Source organism: Acanthochromis polyacanthus, chromosome 4 (assembly GCF_021347895.1).
Source record: "Acanthochromis polyacanthus isolate Apoly-LR-REF ecotype Palm Island chromosome 4, KAUST_Apoly_ChrSc, whole genome shotgun sequence".
Taxonomy (NCBI): Eukaryota; Metazoa; Chordata; class Actinopteri; family Pomacentridae; genus Acanthochromis; species Acanthochromis polyacanthus.
The window spans coordinates 14,497,645-14,516,033 of record NC_067116.1 but is presented as its reverse complement, the minus strand read 5'-3'; the positions used below and the strand labels follow the sequence as shown (position 1 = coordinate 14,516,033).

General features: G+C 39.3%; 2 protein-coding genes across 3 annotated transcripts; both read right to left on the bottom strand.

The window, feature by feature from the left end:
- Positions 1 to 350: 350 nt before the first annotated feature.
- LOC110958861 (regulator of G-protein signaling 21-like) lies at positions 351 to 3,530 on the bottom strand. Of its 2 annotated transcripts, none has more exons than XM_022205574.2 (5): positions 3,152 to 3,530; positions 2,759 to 2,818; positions 2,404 to 2,465; positions 2,076 to 2,242; positions 351 to 1,897 (listed from the first exon to the last, which is right to left on the bottom strand). In XM_022205574.2, the coding sequence occupies exons 1-5, from the start codon at positions 3,229 to 3,231 to the stop codon at positions 1,709 to 1,711; spliced, it is 558 nt and encodes a 185-aa protein (XP_022061266.1). In that variant the 5' UTR covers positions 3,232 to 3,530; the 3' UTR covers positions 351 to 1,708. The 2 variants fall into 2 exon arrangements, with proteins under 2 accessions (XP_022061266.1, XP_022061265.1); XM_022205573.2 differs by having other exon boundaries at positions 2,404 to 2,468; positions 3,152 to 3,522.
- A 7,618-nt stretch (positions 3,531 to 11,148) lies between these two features.
- Positions 11,149 to 14,468, bottom strand: si:ch211-117l17.6 (regulator of G-protein signaling 21). The gene is made up of 5 exons (XM_022205578.2): positions 14,320 to 14,468; positions 14,086 to 14,181; positions 13,944 to 13,999; positions 13,678 to 13,844; positions 11,149 to 11,803 (listed from the first exon to the last, which is right to left on the bottom strand). The coding sequence occupies exons 1-5, from the start codon at positions 14,394 to 14,396 to the stop codon at positions 11,618 to 11,620; spliced, it is 582 nt and encodes a 193-aa protein (XP_022061270.1). The 5' UTR covers positions 14,397 to 14,468; the 3' UTR covers positions 11,149 to 11,617.
- Between the last annotated feature and the right edge of the window lie 3,921 nt (positions 14,469 to 18,389).

Below are 18,389 nucleotides of genomic sequence, written 5' to 3'. Positions count from 1 at the left end.
CAGGAACACAATTTCTAAAAAAAAAAAAAAAGTAATGTACATGATTTGCCAATTTGCAGAATGAAGTATAAAATATGTAGTAATCCTTTACTCCACCACTGCTTGACACAGTCTTTATATTCCCATACAGAAGCAGTGCAGTGCTGCTTCAAACACATAGCAGACTATCACATGTAAATATCCCCATTGTTTTTTTTGAAAGCAATGTTTTAAGATCGATTTGTCTTTTTAAAACAGACCATGAGATTGAAATCAGAGCACACGGCATTAAAAGCTGTGATGTGAAACGCTGTGAGTGAGATGAAATGAAACTGTCGTGATGCTGAAAAAGTTCACTGACTTTCAAGGAGGCAATTTAAATAATTTAATGTCATTCCAATCACTAACATTTTAACAAGCACTTCAACACTGCAGCAAACGTTGTACTCAGATGGTGACAATGAATAATAAATAAAACAATGCTTATCTTTTTAAGTTAACTTAGCTATTAACTCCCTAAGAATACATTCACACAACATGCTTTAGAAAGCAGTAAAAAGGCCTATTCTCAGGGTATACAAGCAGTTTTAACATCCCATCATGCAACGTGAAACATCCTATTCTATAATTATTCCACTCGAGCAGTTTATTACACAAAATCACAAATTTTGATATTTCAGTGCTGTGAGAATTTGGTTTAGACTTTGGCCAGAAGTCAAGTGCGGAGGAATGAAATTAGACATGACTGGCCGTAAATGGGAAGCTCTCAGTTGCTAGAGTGCAACATTCTGTTAAGATTCCATGCAAAAATGTGCATGATTTTGTTTTGATGTCATAAAAATATAACAATCCAGGATTTTTATTGAAAGAAACTACTTGATCAAGCTTGAAGATATTAAATATTGGCACAAAAAAATCACTAGACAGCTTAAATCTAAAACAAATATCTGCAATCAGTTTTTAAAACCCCGCATGGGTCCGATCTAGATTAAAAAGAAAGAAAGAAAGGTCCTTTAAAGTGTTCCACGATACGTCTTGTAGAACTAAGTGGCCTTCTACAGCCTTTTACTGAGGATGACATATCAGTATTGAATCCTCTGTCCGCTATGGATTTGCTGTCTTCCTTAGTGCTGTCATTGGGTAATTGGCCAGCTCCTTTGTGACAGCTTATTCTGAGTCTGTGGCGGTTAAACACTACAGCGAAATTCTCTCTTTCTGCAAACACACACGCATGCACTCACACACACAGTTAATCAAGTGTATCCGCTGTATCTTACATCCTCTATCTTTATCTGCATAGGAAACACCTCTGCAAAGAAGGCCCAAGGGCGTCTGTTGAACGCTTTGCTTACGGAGCTCAACAGTCAAAGCAGGACGCAGTCACCCTGCTGATTCACTCGCTGTCGAACACACACTGACATACACAAACTTATCATCCAGTGCAAACACAAACTACAGGATCATTATCATAAGTGCTTGATGTGCTTCTTCTTACACAGTCCTCAGGTGTGTGGTGCTCAGTGTGGGGATCCTCCCCGAGGCAGAACTAAAGCACAGTTTGCTTCTGGATTTTAATGGCGACGCCGAGGTGTGAGGCCTTAGTTATGTGTCCGTGTGCCGCGCTGGCCGACCCTCCTTCTTTCTTTGTTGTCAGTCCTTCCTTCTGAAGGAGCACAAACATTCCAGTTATGGATTTTAATGTCCGTTCTCTTTCCTTCTGACCATACTTTCATCCCTTTGTGGCGTCGGCGGCGAGGTTTTCCAGGAGAGTTCTATATATGTCCGAGCGGAGGAACCGTGGGTACGAGTCTCTTTCCATTAGACCATAAACTATCTTCTGAGCGTCATCAAAGCAGTGCATGGTGGGAGTCTTGACGTTCCTTTTGATCTGCTCTCGGGTGTGATAGTCAATGTTGATCTGGAATGAGGCACACAGATAGGAATTAGGGGGAGTGGAGCCACGAGCAAGAGATTCAACGTCAGAGCTGGCATTTTTCTGCTTTGATACATAGCCATTGTTAAATATGTATGGTATCATATATGTGTATGAACAGTGTCTGTGTTTGAATGTATACTCCTTTCGGAGTTGGATTTACCTCTTTAGGCGACTCTGCTTTAATGAACTGCTCATAAATCTTCTTGGCTCTTGAGGACATTCGGAATGAAGACTTGATCTTCTTGTAGTCCTCACAGGTGAGCCAGAACTCAATATTCTCGTCGCTGTATTCAGATTTGAGAAAGTTGCGAAAAGTAGCCAATCCATCTGAGGGAAGCACAGAAAACCAAGCATGAGGCACAGATAACACCGCCTTATCAGCTTTTTTTACAAAACAGAAAAGCAATTATTCTTTTCCAACTCTCATTCGCACAAACATAATTTACTGTTCTGGCAGTATTCTCATTCTCAAGGGATAAGGAACCTACATTTAGACTCGAGAAGCCTTTCCAGTGACTGTGACCATTGTTGGGTATCTTCTAAACTTAGCCTGCTGAGAGAGAATGTAAGTTGGATTACTTTACCAGAATCAAATTTGGGTAAAATAAGGCTGCAAGGACACAGAAGCAGTTAAATCAAGAAAGCATAGCAGATGTGCTTATCAAATTCATACAAAAATGTCAAAGCCTGGGATATGTTGACGTATGTGCGAGCTGTGCCAAAGCAAACATGGTGTCTCTAGATCATTTGAATCCTTTCATGATGCCTTAGATGGAAATGATAGGAGCAGGCTGGCTATTTTAAAACTGAAATGTATGCAAAACACTCCATAAGTCTCCTTACCTCTCAGAGCTTGACGAGTGTGAGAACATGCACTGGAGTCGGCACATAAAGTTCTTTCCACTGCGTAAAAATAAGAAATACATGAATATATCCCTGCTGGATTTACTGCTAGTAAATTAGTTTCCAGTGAATCTGTCAAGGCATGTTTGGCATGTCAGTAATTAGAAAAGAGAGCATGTGGCATAAAGTGAAGTTAGATGACATTATTTACTATTTTCAGGAGATGCAATGAAGTAGATATGACTTTCTTATACAGGTTTGTTACGAGAATGTAAAAAGCAAAAACAGAGGTTCGTCAAGATATCATCTGGTATTAAATAGATATGTAAGCAACTTCTCATCAAGTCAGTACATTTACAGGAAACCCCAGCTCTGTGGTAAAGTTTCACTCACATGTTCTTGTTTCTCTTCTTGTCATCTCTGTCCATGATGAAGTGATGTGTGTTGAGTGGTTCGACGATTAGGCTGGGCATTGTTTTGTTAAGTCCAAACTCTCAGGCTCTCGGTCCTGGTCATGCTGTGGCTGAGAGATTTCTGAGGAGGGTTCCCCCTGCGATGCAGCTTTTTATACGAAGGTTTCCTGTTGCTGTGTGCTGGTGCTGCTGGGATACATCAGCAGCTCAACCCAAAACTAAAGAGGAAGCACCCCTTCCTCCTCCTTCTCCTGTTCCTCCTCTCCTCCTACCTCACAGTTAGAAACAGCACATACTCACACTGTACTGCATGCATGCCTCCCTCCCTCCTCTTGATGCCTTACTCCCTATTATGTCTCTGCTTCTTTTCCTTCCCTTCTGCCACTGCAGCTCCTTCCCGCCTCCAAACTGGACCGGCCAAACAAACAGTACTCTCTGTGGCTCAAAGCAGGCTATGTTCCCATTATGTTTAGTCTGACAGCAAAGATGCAAATGGCAGTAACAGTGACTGTGATAGGCAAATCATGACCTTCACAAACTGTGTTTAGGTAGTCCATGAAAAGAGTGAAGGCAAATGGAAGAACTGTTCTTGTGTCTTTGCAAGAAGAAAAGCTACTTTAACATTTATTAATCCCGCAAAGGGAAATTGGTCAAAATCTGGCGGAAATTCATGCAACACGAGGCCACAAGCCATATGAGAAAGAGGAAACAGCAAACTGATTGCAACAGAGAGGCTCAGCAAGGCGACAGGAAGTCAGAAAGACTGTCAGAACATCGTATCATGACCACTCACTGCTTTCAGTCACAAGTTATTACATTATTGTTGAAAACTTCCAGCATGGTCAAACTGTTAACTGGAATCCTTATATGGTGGGTAGGAAAATCTAAAAAAAAAAAAAAAAGAAAAAGAAAGGAGAATAAAAAAAGAGTTCTGTGGGTTGTCTCTTTTAAAGTCCAATATCATCCCAAAGTACACTTAGCTTGGAAAACCCTCAGAACACATGAAATTCTGCCTGCACTCACAGCCTCAGCCAGCAAGGTTTTTAAACAGACAACACAGGAAACATGAAGTATAAAAGTATGTGGATACACACTAAGATTAAGATTTAGGCTAATTTCCTGTAACTATCATTCACCTCAAAATGAAGAGCTTGTAACACCAAATCACACAGGATAAATTTACAACGTTAACTAGTAGAATAATGAACATGGATGTCATTGCCAATATCAATAGACTTGTACATGTCTGATGGACCACAGCCTTTAACATCTGAGCCTGTTTGTTGTTCCGGGGACTGGGATCAGACAGGGGTGAGAAGAAACAACTGGGCTTTGCCAGAACTCAAGCTGTGGTGTGAGAACTTGTAGTGAACTGGACAGCGTCTTGGCATGGGACTAGCATTAACTGAAAAATTACGTTAGTAGCGCTCACCCTTGACGTTTCCTTCAAATCGGCGGCGCTCTGAAACAGATATTTATGCTGGCGTTTAAGTAGCGGTTTCTGCTGATAGGAGCTGATGAAAGAGCTGTGGGAATTTACAGGCTTCAACATCCAATCTTATATCTTATCTTAAAGGCAGGGTATGGGTAAATCAAACACATTTTTGGTTGTGCGTTGTCCAGCCATGTCTGAAGGGAAAAGTGCTTGTAGCAGATCAGGCGGGTGAGAACAGAGCCTTAGTTTAGTTTATGCTCAAAGACATTCCTGGCATGGTACTTGCATGTACACAAAATTAAGTAGATGTGTGAAGTTAAAACCTAGCCAAATTTCTTTGAACAGCTATCCGGGTGGTATTTACGAATGTTTGATTCAGAATGTTAAAGAAGCAGTTGGAAGCAGCACGCCGGTTCTGGTGTTGTCATTCACTGTGTTGGGATAGGGGCTTCACATGCTGCTTGTTGATCCAACAGTCACCTCATTTGAACACTTATTCAGCTGTAAGCCAGAAACCTGTAGTCAAATCTGCATCCTTGCATCGGAAAACTGACACAGCTGTAATACCTACAAGTGTTACACCTTGATTTTACTCTTGCAGATGCACATCTAGACAGCAGTCGTTATTTTTATATCCTTTTGTGACCTGCAGTATTCCACTGCAGTAAGCTTGAAGGACTCTGATCGATACGGGCACAGTAGGTCATGTGCACACTCATATTTTTGGCTGCAGCAGACTTCTGCAGAGGGATTTACATGGACTCTTGCAATCTTGAGGAGTTGACAAAATTCCCATCACGTGGCCCCTTACGCACTTGCAGAAAGTATAACGCTGGCCTTACATGGCTAATCATGTGCTGCTCTCACTGGAATGCATATGGAGAAGGTTAGGGGTTTAATACAGGCAGCGGAGGCCTTCACAAGAGTAATACAACTATGAATTGTATGGGGTGACTGTGAGATCACAATTAAGCTACCGACTACTTACCCGACATCTTGGCCACCACATATGCCAATTTAGTCCAAGCAATTATGACAGAAATGCTAGCCCTGCTCCAAAATGCCAGTGTTGGTGTCACATATTTCTTCGTTTGTGTGAATTTGTACTGACACAATCAGCTTCAGGACATGCAGTACATTCAAAGTTCAATCTGGATTATTACAACATACCACTCTGAAAGAAGCGCTTTCATTCGGTGTAAAGATCTCTTATAAAACTGCTTTGATAAGTCCCAAGTTTAAAAGCAGAAGGATCAGAGCCCTGCAAATTTAACCACAAGGCTTTCTCCAATTCAGAGTCTAGCTATAAGTGTGACAGGACAGAGTCACACCATCTGCCTCTGACTTCACATTAGTCAGATGGGCTTCTGCTCACTTCACTTTGAGATAGGCTTTATTTTGTTTGCCTGTGGTCATTTTACACAGAAACAGTTTCTCATTTCTCCAATTTCTGGAAATGTTTGTCGATAAATGACACTTTAAATTGATATCATAGGAAATGATGTGGCTACACAAAACTGGACAGAAAATCTGTCTTTGTCTCAAAACTGTCTGTAGAATATGGGCTTCTGAACACATTTAAACAACTTACAGTGAGAGGTGTTAAAGTCCAGTTTAATTTATGAAAAACTCAACTTTTAAGATGAAGCTTTTTAATGGATTTGATTTAATTGCAGTGTTTAAAAAAATGAGTATCTGAATTCTGACAGAACAAGAGGAGTGATTGTCAATAAACACTACCAATCTCACTTTTCACTTCTCCATCGATAAGAGTTGGAAAAATTATTAGGAGAACAAAAGGACTACTTTTTGAAGCTTTTTTAAACAAAACCGCAGGCTGCCGTGCTAAAATCTACCCCTTGGCTTGACCTCACTGATGCTGCTTTCTCTCTTTTGCCCAAACACGGTTATAAGTGCTGAGGCGTTGCGAAGAGTCACCAAACACTGAAGTGAACGCTTTTTCTACAGACTACAATTACAAGATCAAGCAAAATAGCAGTGTACAAGGACTAACATTTGGCACATTCGCATCTAACACCCAGATCTGTTAGTAAAGTTCCCCCAACTGTGACTGTCTTGACTAACACCGTGCCATCAACAGTACTCACTTCCTTCTCGCTGCCATGGTAACAGTGCTGCGCTATGAGAAAACACTGACAGATTGTGTGTGGAGCATAGCGTGCCATGTAATGGGGGAGATGTGAGACCTCTGTCAGCTATCAGGAACAACCCCAGACACCTCAGTGTACTCAGAGTTACTGACGTATGACTTTGAAACAACTGTGCAGCTCATAAATGAAAGCTCATGAAGCTGTTTATTTTGATACCTACAAATAGTTTCTGCCTGCAGCCCAAAAATACATTTATGTGCTCGTCATTTGCTACAGTCGATACACTCATCCATTTCTACCCCAAAATTTCCGACAATATTCACTCTTGCAATACAGTTTTCACTTGCAGCTATAGCATTCTGGCAGGTTTTTTTATGGCACACACAGCATTTAGAGGGAAGAGAAAGATCGCAGCCTTGGTTAAACGCTGTAAGGGTGCTTTCACACCTACGCCTTTTGGTCTGCTTAAAGCGGACTGGAGTCCGCAACACCTGCAAGTACGGTTCGTTTGGGCTGGTGTGAAAGCCGACCAGATTTTTTTAGTTCGGACTAAAGAACCTCCCGAAGGTGGGCTCGGTCCGCTTCGATGTGAACTCCAGTTCGGTTCAGTCCTGGTGAGAACACAAACCTGTCTCCATTCGGACCGGCTTGATGGCGCAGCAGACTTTTTGGTCTACGGGAGCTTCCATAGCAACCTGCACAGGGAATTTTGGGATAACGATAACGTCTCGCAATGCATCTTCTCCATGCCAAAAACGACTGTGTAATGTTCTCGTACCGAATGCGAGCTTCATGCTGGAACAACAGCAGTATTTGTGCTTGCTGCATAAAGCAATGATACGAATATATGGCAACAAGAACGAACAGGAGAGCATAGTTCATTGTTTACGAATAAACCTCGATCCATGGAATAAACCAGCCTGTTGTTTTCTTCTGGGATTTTTCCTTCTTCACATGCTGCGCCAATCAGTGTTCACCTACGTCATCTAAAACACCTTATTTTGTGAACAGCGCCGCCAAACGATGGCGGGAGATATAACATTCATCGTAGTTGGTTCAACTGTGAAAACACTGGTGTGAATGCAAACTGAGCCAGTTGAAAATAGCAACATTGTAACAACTTTTGGGTCCAAACGAACCACTCTAATGGACTAACAAGTGTGAAAGCACCCTAAGAGTCAACTTGAATGCAAAAATAATGTGTGTAAATAACATTTAGCAAAAACCGTAGTACGTCCCAAACCTATTCATACTACTTTTGGTGTCTAACCCTAGCTGAACATGGGATTTAGGATCTAAAAAGGGCATCTTTTGTTGTAAAATCTGTTAAGTGAAATCCCTCTTAAATATAAAAGGCATAACAAATTATCAGTGATTTGACCCTGGTTACACTTGGTTTAAAATATCCCCACTTTGCCCACTTTGTTCGTCTGCAATGTGCAATTATCCAGTGAAAAATCTGATTACATATCTGATGTAGGGTTGATGCTAATACATCCCAATGCATACCCAACAAAGATGTACAGGAATAGATAATCAAAGCAGGATGTGATGGTTGTTATCATGACTTTGTCCTGCCAATCTGAACAACTGGAGGAGCTCACACTTTTTTCACTCTTTTATTCATGTGCTAATGTAATTGCGCAAAGGATTTCTAATCATCAGTTAGCCTTTCAACACCATTAGCTAACACAATGTATCATTAGAACACAGGAGTGATGGTTGCTGGAGATGTTCCTCTGTCCCCCTATGTAGATATTACCAGGTCGTTATCGAAAATGAGAACTTGTTCTCAACTAACTCACCTGGTAAAATAAAGGTGAAATAAAAATAAATAAATTAAAAAATATATTGCATTAAAAAATATATTGCATTAAAAATCAGCCGTTTCCAGCTAGAATAGTCATTTACCACATTAGCAGTGTGTAGGCTGTGTTTATGATTAATTTAATGTTGTCTTCACTGAAGAAAATGCTTTTCTTTCAAAAATAAAGACATTTCAAAGTAACCCCAAGCTTCTGAACAGTAGTGTACGTCCAGCATCTTCTGCCAGAAATGACATAGGCTGGAAATAAATCTGAACACTAATAGTCAGCGATCTATCTCAGCTGTCCACTCATGATCAGATCACTGAATCGAACTTTGAAACCGAGTGTCAACAGGATCTAAAAGATTGAGGTTAGTAATCAGTGGCTAACTGTCTCACTAAGAGTGCCCAACAATTAGAGCAGTATGACCCGATGCACTAAATGGAATTAACTGCCATTTGCTGTCTGTAACACGTTGAACTTATTTAGTTATCAACCGAAGCATTAATGACATATACTGATTTTGATCACAGTAAGTATGACAAAACAGGCTTAGCTGAACACTCATCAGTCACAGTCTCTTCATCCCAAATAGGAAACAGATTATGAGTAAACTCTGTAGTTTGTTTCTACAACGTCTTTTATGGACCTTCAGTCAAATTGTATTTCATATATATATATATATATATATATATATATATGTATGTATGTGTGTGTGTGTGTCTGTGTGTGTCTGTGTCTATGTGTGTGTCTGTGTGTATGTGTGTCTGTGTGTGTGTGTGTGTGTGTGTGTGTACTTTAGGCTACAGTTTGATTTTGAAAAGAGAGCAAAAAGGTACTTTTATGCCTCTACCAGGAGACAGCTGGCTGGAGGCGTTATATTTCTGAATTCTCCATCTGTCCCCGTCTTATAAATGCAATATCTCCGGAAGCCTTGAGGAAATTTCTTCAAATTTGGCAGAAATGTTTCCTTCGACTCAAGGATGAATTGATTAGAATTTGGTGGTCAGAGGTCACTGCAGTCTCACAAAACATGTTTTTGGACATAACTCAAGAATTCATACTTTCAGTCGGACAAAATATGTCTATAAAATGTCTAAAAGGATAAAATGATGAAATGATTACATTTTCCATCCAAAAAGTCAACGGCCAACTGTGATACCTTAGTGTTTTGCAAAAATCATTTTCTGGCTGTTCAACACCATAAAACCAGAGGGAGTGATGATAACTATATTTCACATTTGGTAAACTGGTGATGCTAATCTTGAAACTGTGACAATTTTTTAGATCTTCTGTGCTGCCAGGCTGAAGACGTGTGTGAAGCCTCCATGGTTTAGAATTTGTTACTTAATCCTATGATCTTCAGTCAAAAGACCCAACTGGATTTCCCTTTCAGCAGCTTGAAAATGCTTTACCTATCACTCAAAAGCCTTCAATTCTAAGAAACCTCTGAAATGTCCAGCTGCTTATTTTTCAGAGCTGCTAGGAGTGTCATGATCTGGATGACTGAGGCTCTACATAGGCCATGTATTGCTTATTTTCAGCCACAACCCTATTTGAACCACTGTCTACTGTCATGACTACAACTCTGTGTGCTCTTAGAATCAGCTCTATTGGGCAATTGCACACACATTTACAGGATTTCCTTCTGTTTTTGTTTCTTGCAATGAACCTACACACTTCAATGCCTTTACTTTATATCTATATCATATGTGTGGACACACATGGATGTAAACTGTAATGACTGATACAACCATAAGGTACAAATTCTGGTTTATCCATGAAATGAAGCTCCAATCAGCATTTCCAGTCTTTCCACCCAGATTAGCTTTTACTCTTTCACTAGACATGGTTTGAAAATTTATTTGTGATTAATATTATGCAGTGTTTGCACATGCTGAAAATCACACGATACCGTTTCCAACAAACTCACTCCAGCAAGAGTTCTGCTCAGTTTTAAAAACAGACTGACAAAAAAGCTAATGCTCTACTGTAAAAGAAAAACTATCTTCTCCCCAAATCCTCTTTCAACTTGCATTTCTAAGTAAAGAACTTGTGTTTGTCTCCCATCATTGTGTGAGGGTGATGAGATTATTCCCCTAACAAGGCAGCACATTCAGGCTGATCTGTTACGCATCAGGTTGTCTGATGACTCCAGTGTTGTCGTTTAAGCCCCCGAGTTATTATTAGCTGCCTCAGTACTCCTTTTTAAGGCACAATTTTTAGGAATAAGGCCATTTACAGAACAGAGCGGGATCAAGGGTTACTGCGGGGGTTACTTTTTTCCAGCTTGGTAAACCCTACCGCCGCTGTGTGGAGTCATCTCTGCACCTAATTAGAGGATAAATCAGACATGTGACCAAAAACAGCATCTCCTTGCTGAGCGAGCTGTGGAAACTCTTCTCTTTATTTGACTCATGCCCATCCCCGTGTCTCCAGTTAGTCAGTCAGATAAATATAAATTCTGACTGTATGGAAATAGTCAGAAAAATAAGAATAGTTATAGACACTGAGTAGACGTGGCTGCTATATTCCGGTGTAATTCAGTTAAAGGTGGTTAAGAAAGTCATGATTTTATCAAATCTGTAGTTCAATGCCCATTAAAGAAACATTTCTCTCTGCATATCAGAAGCCATTTATTTGTCACTGTTTTGCCATCTATCATTCAGCACACTGCACATTGACTTACTGAGTCTTTCTGTTAACACATACAGCATTTCAAACAACCCTGGACTCTGTACAATCATCCAAAGTACTGACACATACCAGCAACATTCTCTGTCCTCTATGCCCACAACTCCACTTGCATTGCTTTTCTCTTGTGGCATTTGCCCTTCTTTATTTCTACCCACAGCATTTCATCAATACATCATTTCACCATTATATTTAAAAAAAAGACTGGCACTGCACATTTTAGAAAACATCATTTTAGTTTTGATTTAGAGCAGGTAAGAAATCATCTGCCTTGAAAAGAAAACAGTTTTCTGTTCAGTTTTCCAGCGTCACCTCTTGTAGCTACCGTGTCAAATAGCTTTTCGTTTCAGCCGAATAGAAGGGATTAAATGAGCTGTAGCCGGGACTTTCTTTCTCGGCTAAATGTACCACAGACTCCTAGATTTGCGCTTTAGACTGAGGTACGCATCTGAGTGCAGGAACCGGGGGCAAGAGTCTCTTTCCATCAGCAGGTAAATGTGTTTCTGGGCCTCGTCAAAGCAGGACCGGCTTGGTTTCTCCAGTGACTTCTTGATTTTCTCTCTAACATGGTGGTCTACATTAACCTGCGGGAAAGAAACAAATGGGAAAGTCATTATATACCATATAATGTAAAATACCAAGTATTTGTGTATTAGATCTTTTTTTAGGTATCTTTGTGATCTGAAAACAACGACGCAGACACAAAATGCTTGAAGTCTGAAGTTATGGATATTAATTCTGAGACAAGAGTTTATTCTAAAACAGCAAAGACATGACCTAACAACATATCAGTTTGGGAACCTTTCTTTGAAGTCTGTCTGTGGTCATTGATTTAATCCCTATTTCCTCATCTTTTGTATCGAAGAAGTTCTGTCTGATGGTCCATCCATAACTCTGCTGGGATGGACAGCAGTAAAAGCATTCATGTTCCCATCAGGATGATCTTAATAACTTTTCAGCAACACTGTCATGTTTGAATTTGTCCAAAGACTTGACCAAACGCACTAGAGATGTAAGAAGAAAGTCTCGTCATAGAAGTTATTTCAATGTAAATGATCCCCTTTTGCTTTAAAATGACTGAGATGTAGCTCTGCACTGTTGCTTCCTTTAGAATGTGTGAAACCATGAAGCTTATCCGCTTATCCCTCCCCACTCAGGGCAGCTGAAACACGCCAGCTTACCTACAACTCTGCTAAAACACTGTGGGAAATGCTGTATTCTGCAGAACAGCACGTTGTGATATTGGGGTGATCCATGTTTGAGTCAGAAAACAATTCAGTCAGAAAGAAGATTAGTGATACAGAAAGCCCCACCCTGCAAGTAGACAGGACTGATTTCTTAGGTTTGCTACATAAGGAATCCCAGATGTCTGAATCCATTACTGTGGTCTGCAGTTTTAAAGTGAAAACAATGATGCTGACTGCTTGTTTCACTCAAGGTATGTTTTTGAGAGAATAAAAAAAATACCAAACGAACATGTCAACAAGCTTAAAAAAGCAATAAAAATATACAAAAAATGGATCAGACATCTAAATTTGAGCATTGACATTCGATGCAATAGTCTGTTAGCCATGCCCAAACATCTGTCCTGGAGGGAATCCCAGAAGAATCAGAAAAAGAGAAACAGCCCAGTATCTCAATTATTCACTGCGCCAACAGCCTTGATGACAAAACTAGATTTTTTTAAAACAAAAAAAATCCATTTGCTTGCTTCTTTTACAGACCGTCGAATCACCAGATGAAGTTTGATCGGAATAATAATTTCATACACTGAGACGGACAATGGGAAATGTCACTACTCTTTCCACAGGAGTTTTCTTTCTTTAGTAACGAGTTCTAACACCTACAATTTTCAAATCCTATCAAATCTTAGTTACTACAGCAAAAGAAGTAATTCATGCACCTCTGTCAAAACTAGGAAGATGGCACTTTATCAGCATTTGGTCATGACTGCCAGGTTTCTGTATTATTACCAGAGACTATACTGTTGAGTCGACTCCATTCCTTTATTCACATTTTCTTTAATTTTGCAGTTAAAAAGTTCACATTTCAGACTTAACATATATTAAGTGTTTCAGTTCCAATCTCTGATCAAATTCTAAAAGATCTGAGGAATTCACACTTGAGCAGAGTCTTTCAGGTTTCATGAAATGCTAAAGAACCCCACCCCAGACTCAGCGAAGGCAAAACACACAGTGCCCCAAGCAGTGGAAGTTGTGACATTTAGTAGTCAACCATATTGCTTCACAAACTTTGTGAATCTTTTACTTGTTTCTCTTCCTGATATGAGGTGCAGTTTCTTCCTCTAATGCAATAATTCTTTCCCCTGTTCTGTAACGTCAGTTGAGGAAAATGTGGTTTGCATTTTAGACTGTATTCTTCATTACGCTACAGGGCAGATGAAGCAATTCCTCTTTCTAACATGAACCACCAAACCTGGTGTCACTGACAAACTGACCTCTCTGCAGGCTGTAGGCTGGATGAACTCCTGGTAGATCTCCTCTGCTTTCTGGCGAAGGTCATCTGGCGAGACAGTCAACCTGAAGGCTTCACACGCCAGCCAGAACTCAATGTTTTCCTCACTGAACTCAGACTTTAGAAAAGAACGGAAGGCCGCTAGATGCTCTGTGGAGAATAAAAAGTTAAAGGTATATAATTATTCATTGTTTTGAAACCTTTAGAAAGCTCATAAGGGGAAATTTTGCAAGAAATGACCCGTCTTACTTTTATCCTTTAGCAAGCTTTCCAGAGTCAAATGGAGTTTATGATCAGTCTGCCTACTGTAATGGAAAGGAATACGAGTGTTATTTTCCACTTTAATGAACAACAAAGTGTTTGAAATTACTAACAGTGCAGCATACACTACCTGAGGTTGGAAGGATATGTCTCAGCATGTATTTTTTGTACTTTGAGGCACTGGATGTCGTTCTTACGCCTCTTACGATTAAGTACAATATCAATCCTGAAAAACACATCATTGAACTTAGTTGATGTAAAGCTTTACTTTCTAACAGTAAACAGTAAATCTGTCTACCTTGTTTAATAACTCTGTCCAGCTCACTCAAATTATTACTCAGTATCATTAGTCTGTTTGACGTACCTTCTGGGCCGCTTCATATTCGGCATTATGTCCTTTATTTCATAAAATCGAATCTTTGAAAACAAAAGCTTCGGCATGTTAACATCCCTGCTAGTGTCCTCTGAAGAGATACACTATAGCAATCTGTTGTGATCAGTGTAAGTAATACTGCTCCCTCTTGGGCTCGCCTTTAACCTGACAGCAAAGATATAATACCTCTGACGCCGTGGGCCTGCTGGTACAGGTATCAAAATACCATTTGAATAAACGCGCAGACAGCTGCTGTTTAGACTCAGAGACTGTTGCCACTGACTCACAGCTGTAAAATTCCTGTGGGAAAGGACTTTTTGACTCTGGATCCTGGAGAAAGTTTATTTGTCTTGACTCTATCATAGGCATGCTGTGCATATGGGCACGTACATTTCATTGTCTTACATACTTGGATATAGAAATTTTAGGTGGACTGAATAGAAGACATTTTAAATGATTAACTGAGCCAGAGCCAGACATGAATTAGGGTTGTGTCATATCATATAGTGATATGCATTCATATGAGTGAACCTACTATTATATGATTTCTCATTAGTTACATTAACACATGTGGTTGTGTCACGTAGAGATAGGGAGTTTTTGATGAGTGTTAAGAAGAATGTTGATTTTTAGGGTATTTTTAAGGTTATTGTTGAGTTAGCAAATAAAGTGACTTTCAGTTTCCCTGCTCTACAGACTTTAAAGACAGAATAAAACAGTAAAACAATGAACAGAAAAAAATGTAAGACAACATAAAAACAAAGTTAAAAATACCTTGGAGAACCTATGGAATTGCTTTTTGCTAGAAATCAGATTATAGCAATGAACTGAAGCTTAAATCATGTAATATATCATATAACCAACAATGACTTGATCCTACCGATATGTATTAACCTTGTAGTACAAAAAATAAATAAATCAAAGCACAATTTACTGCTATAAATTACTACAGTTTCTAAACTATAACAGTGCCTAGGTTTTTAAGAAATTGGAAATTAACATGGACCATCTTCTCAAGGCATGAAATTATTTAAAAAAAACAACAACACACATTTAAGCTTTGCCATTGTCCTCAGGTGAAGGACGCACAAATGTAAAACCCCAAATAATGAGTTACCCAACTATACATAATATATACACTGCCTACATATGGTTTCAGATCCTCTCAAGTTTCTCACATCTTGCTGTGTTTCAGACTTACCTTTGAAAAATGATTCTTTTTTTCATTTAAATGAGTGTTCAGACCCTTTTCTTTTGACTTGAGTGAAGTGTCTTAAACAGGATAGTTAACCTCCAGAGTTCTTGGTAATGATCCTCTAAGCTTCATCTCTCCAGCCTCACTCCTCTCCCAGTTGCTGTCACAGAAACACATCCTTACTGCATGATGTTACCACCACCATGTTTGACTGGGATGCTATTAATGAAGCGATACTCACTGCCTGGTTTCAGCACACACTGTATAGAATTAAAGTCAGTTAGCTCAATCTTCATCACATTAGAGGATTTTACTTCTCATGGTATTGGCCTTTCAGTAAGAAATGCTTCCTTGTGGTTATTCTACCCAAAAAACTTGGAAGTTATACTTCTGAGAAGTTCTCTCACCTCCACAAAGAAACTCTTGATCAGGATTGTCAAACTCATTTTGGTTCAGGGGCCACATAAAGTCCAATTTGATCTGTGGGCCTGAAGTGGGCTGCAGTAAAATCAGAGCGTAATAACCCATAAATCATCACAACTCCAATTGTTTCCCTTTGTTTCAGTTCAAAAAATTACATTCTGAAAATGTTCACATTTAATGAATTATCTTTTAACAAAACATTATGAACACCTGAAATTTCTTTAGAAAACCAAGTTCAGTTTGAACAACATTAAGCCTCAGTTGATTATTTACACGTACATTGCAACTGACAGATCACATTGTATCTACAAAGGTATACAACATTCAGTCTCAGCTATCTGGAACTGCACAATGTAATATTTTACTTGATGGTCAAAACTACTTGTCCAGGTCCAGAAACTAATTGAAATGTACAGTTTTACAAATTTACAATTTACAGTTTACGTCTTTGTAATTTTTACACTTTCTAAAGTCATCCTGCAAGCCAAAATGGACCATCTGGTGGGTCGTTTTGGCCCGTGGGCCACATGTTTGACACCCCTCCTCTAGATGTCAGTCATGATGACCATTGGGCTCTTGGTTGCCTGTCTGATCAAGATAATTCATATGTTGTTGCTTGACTGGGCAGACAGATCTGTGAACACTGTAAATAGTTGCAAATTTCCTTCATTTCATGGCTTCATTCAAGCCCCTATGCTTTTGGACTGTTTCAGTGCTGTGGAAAATGTCTTATATTCTTGTAAGTCTGTCTTGTAGGTCTACTAAAGAGACAGGCCTGTACAATCAACCCACATTATCTCATGTCTTAGTATTTAGTCTGACACACACCACCAACTGTGGGGTCCTATACAGACGTGTTCAGTTCACTGACTTCAGTCGAGTTGTAAAAGTATCCCAAGGACCAAATAGATAGAAATGCGATCAACCAATGCTCCACTAATTGAAAGTGTCTTAACAAAGGTTCTGAATAAGTACACTACTAGTGAAAAGTTTTAAAATGTTCCAATTTTTGCCACACATTTATGGGAATTTCTGTAACAGAGTTTGGAAGAACTTTCTGAAGAAGTGTGCTCAGCTGTTATATCTGCCAAAGACGGCTGCTTTAATGAGTCAAAAGTTTAGAATACATTTTGGTTTCTAAATGGATTATTTTGGAGAAAAAAAAACGACATAATTTAGTTGTTCTATGCTTTCATTTCAGAGTACAATGAGACATTAGCATGCATAATTTCCAGTAAAAAACTGGAAAAACTGGGATGTTCTAAAACTTTTGACCAGTAGTCTATGTAAACTGAAAAATAAACTATTTTACTTTGTTTGTGGAGTACTGTGTTACATAGATGATAACAATGAATAGAATCTATTTTAAGATGAAACATAACAAAACCTGATTGGGTCTGAAAACTTTCCACATGCACTGTATGCTCAGATTTCAAATATGCTCCTTTATTTTGGGTGATAGCAAACTGAGGTGGGATTGTAAAGTAACTGTCGAGGAATAGGGGCCAAATAAAGACCTTCGAATTTAGATTTAGTCATTTTCAGAACACTCTGTCATTCAGCTCTTAAGATCAGAAACGGCTCAAATATGAAACTACATCTGCTGTGTCATCAGTGTAAGGTCAGCCACAAAAACTAAGAAACTCTCAAACAACAATTTAAAGACTGTAACAGCCAGAAAACATGCACACAGAAAGTGAAACACGCTCTGAGTCATATAAAGACAGGGTAACAGCTTTAAAACAGACAGGAAGTTGGCAGGAACTGTACCGAAACTGATCAAGTGACCCGACAGTTCAGAGAAGAACTCCTGTAATGAGAAAGTCCCGCATCTTTTCATAATTCACAATGCTCATATGTATTATTACGCTCTGACATGCACACTTGCTCTCAGCATTTCATATGTAAATCAGCATGACACAGATTGATTGACATAATAATGGAAATTTTCAACATTCAAAACCAGCACATATGTGTTTGTGGGTGGGTGGGCTAATGTGGGTGTGTGGTGCTTTTAAGGACTCCCTCAGGGGTCTCAGTGTTGGGTATACTGTGATGTTTGTGGTTTAAAGAATGCTGAAGTGGGTTTATTTCAAAATTTCCACTCTACAGCTACAGGAGCCAACACCCTTAATATTGCATGCTTGACTGACCTGTACTTTCACATGAGGACATGAGAAAGTTAAGAGAGGACAAAGAGTCTCTTTGGTAACCCTGGTAATACCTTTTGGTAGCATCTTTTAGCAAACTGTCAGTCATCTTCTACTTTTAACCATTACCAAATTTATTCTGACAGTTTGATGTAAGTGACCATTCATATTGAGGATGCTGTGTAGTGCTGCCTGGAACTCACTAACCAAGTTATAGACAGTGATCCAGTATTTACAGGTTATTCAAAGTACAGGAGCTTATGATTAACTACATACATTTGTGGGTCGAAAAT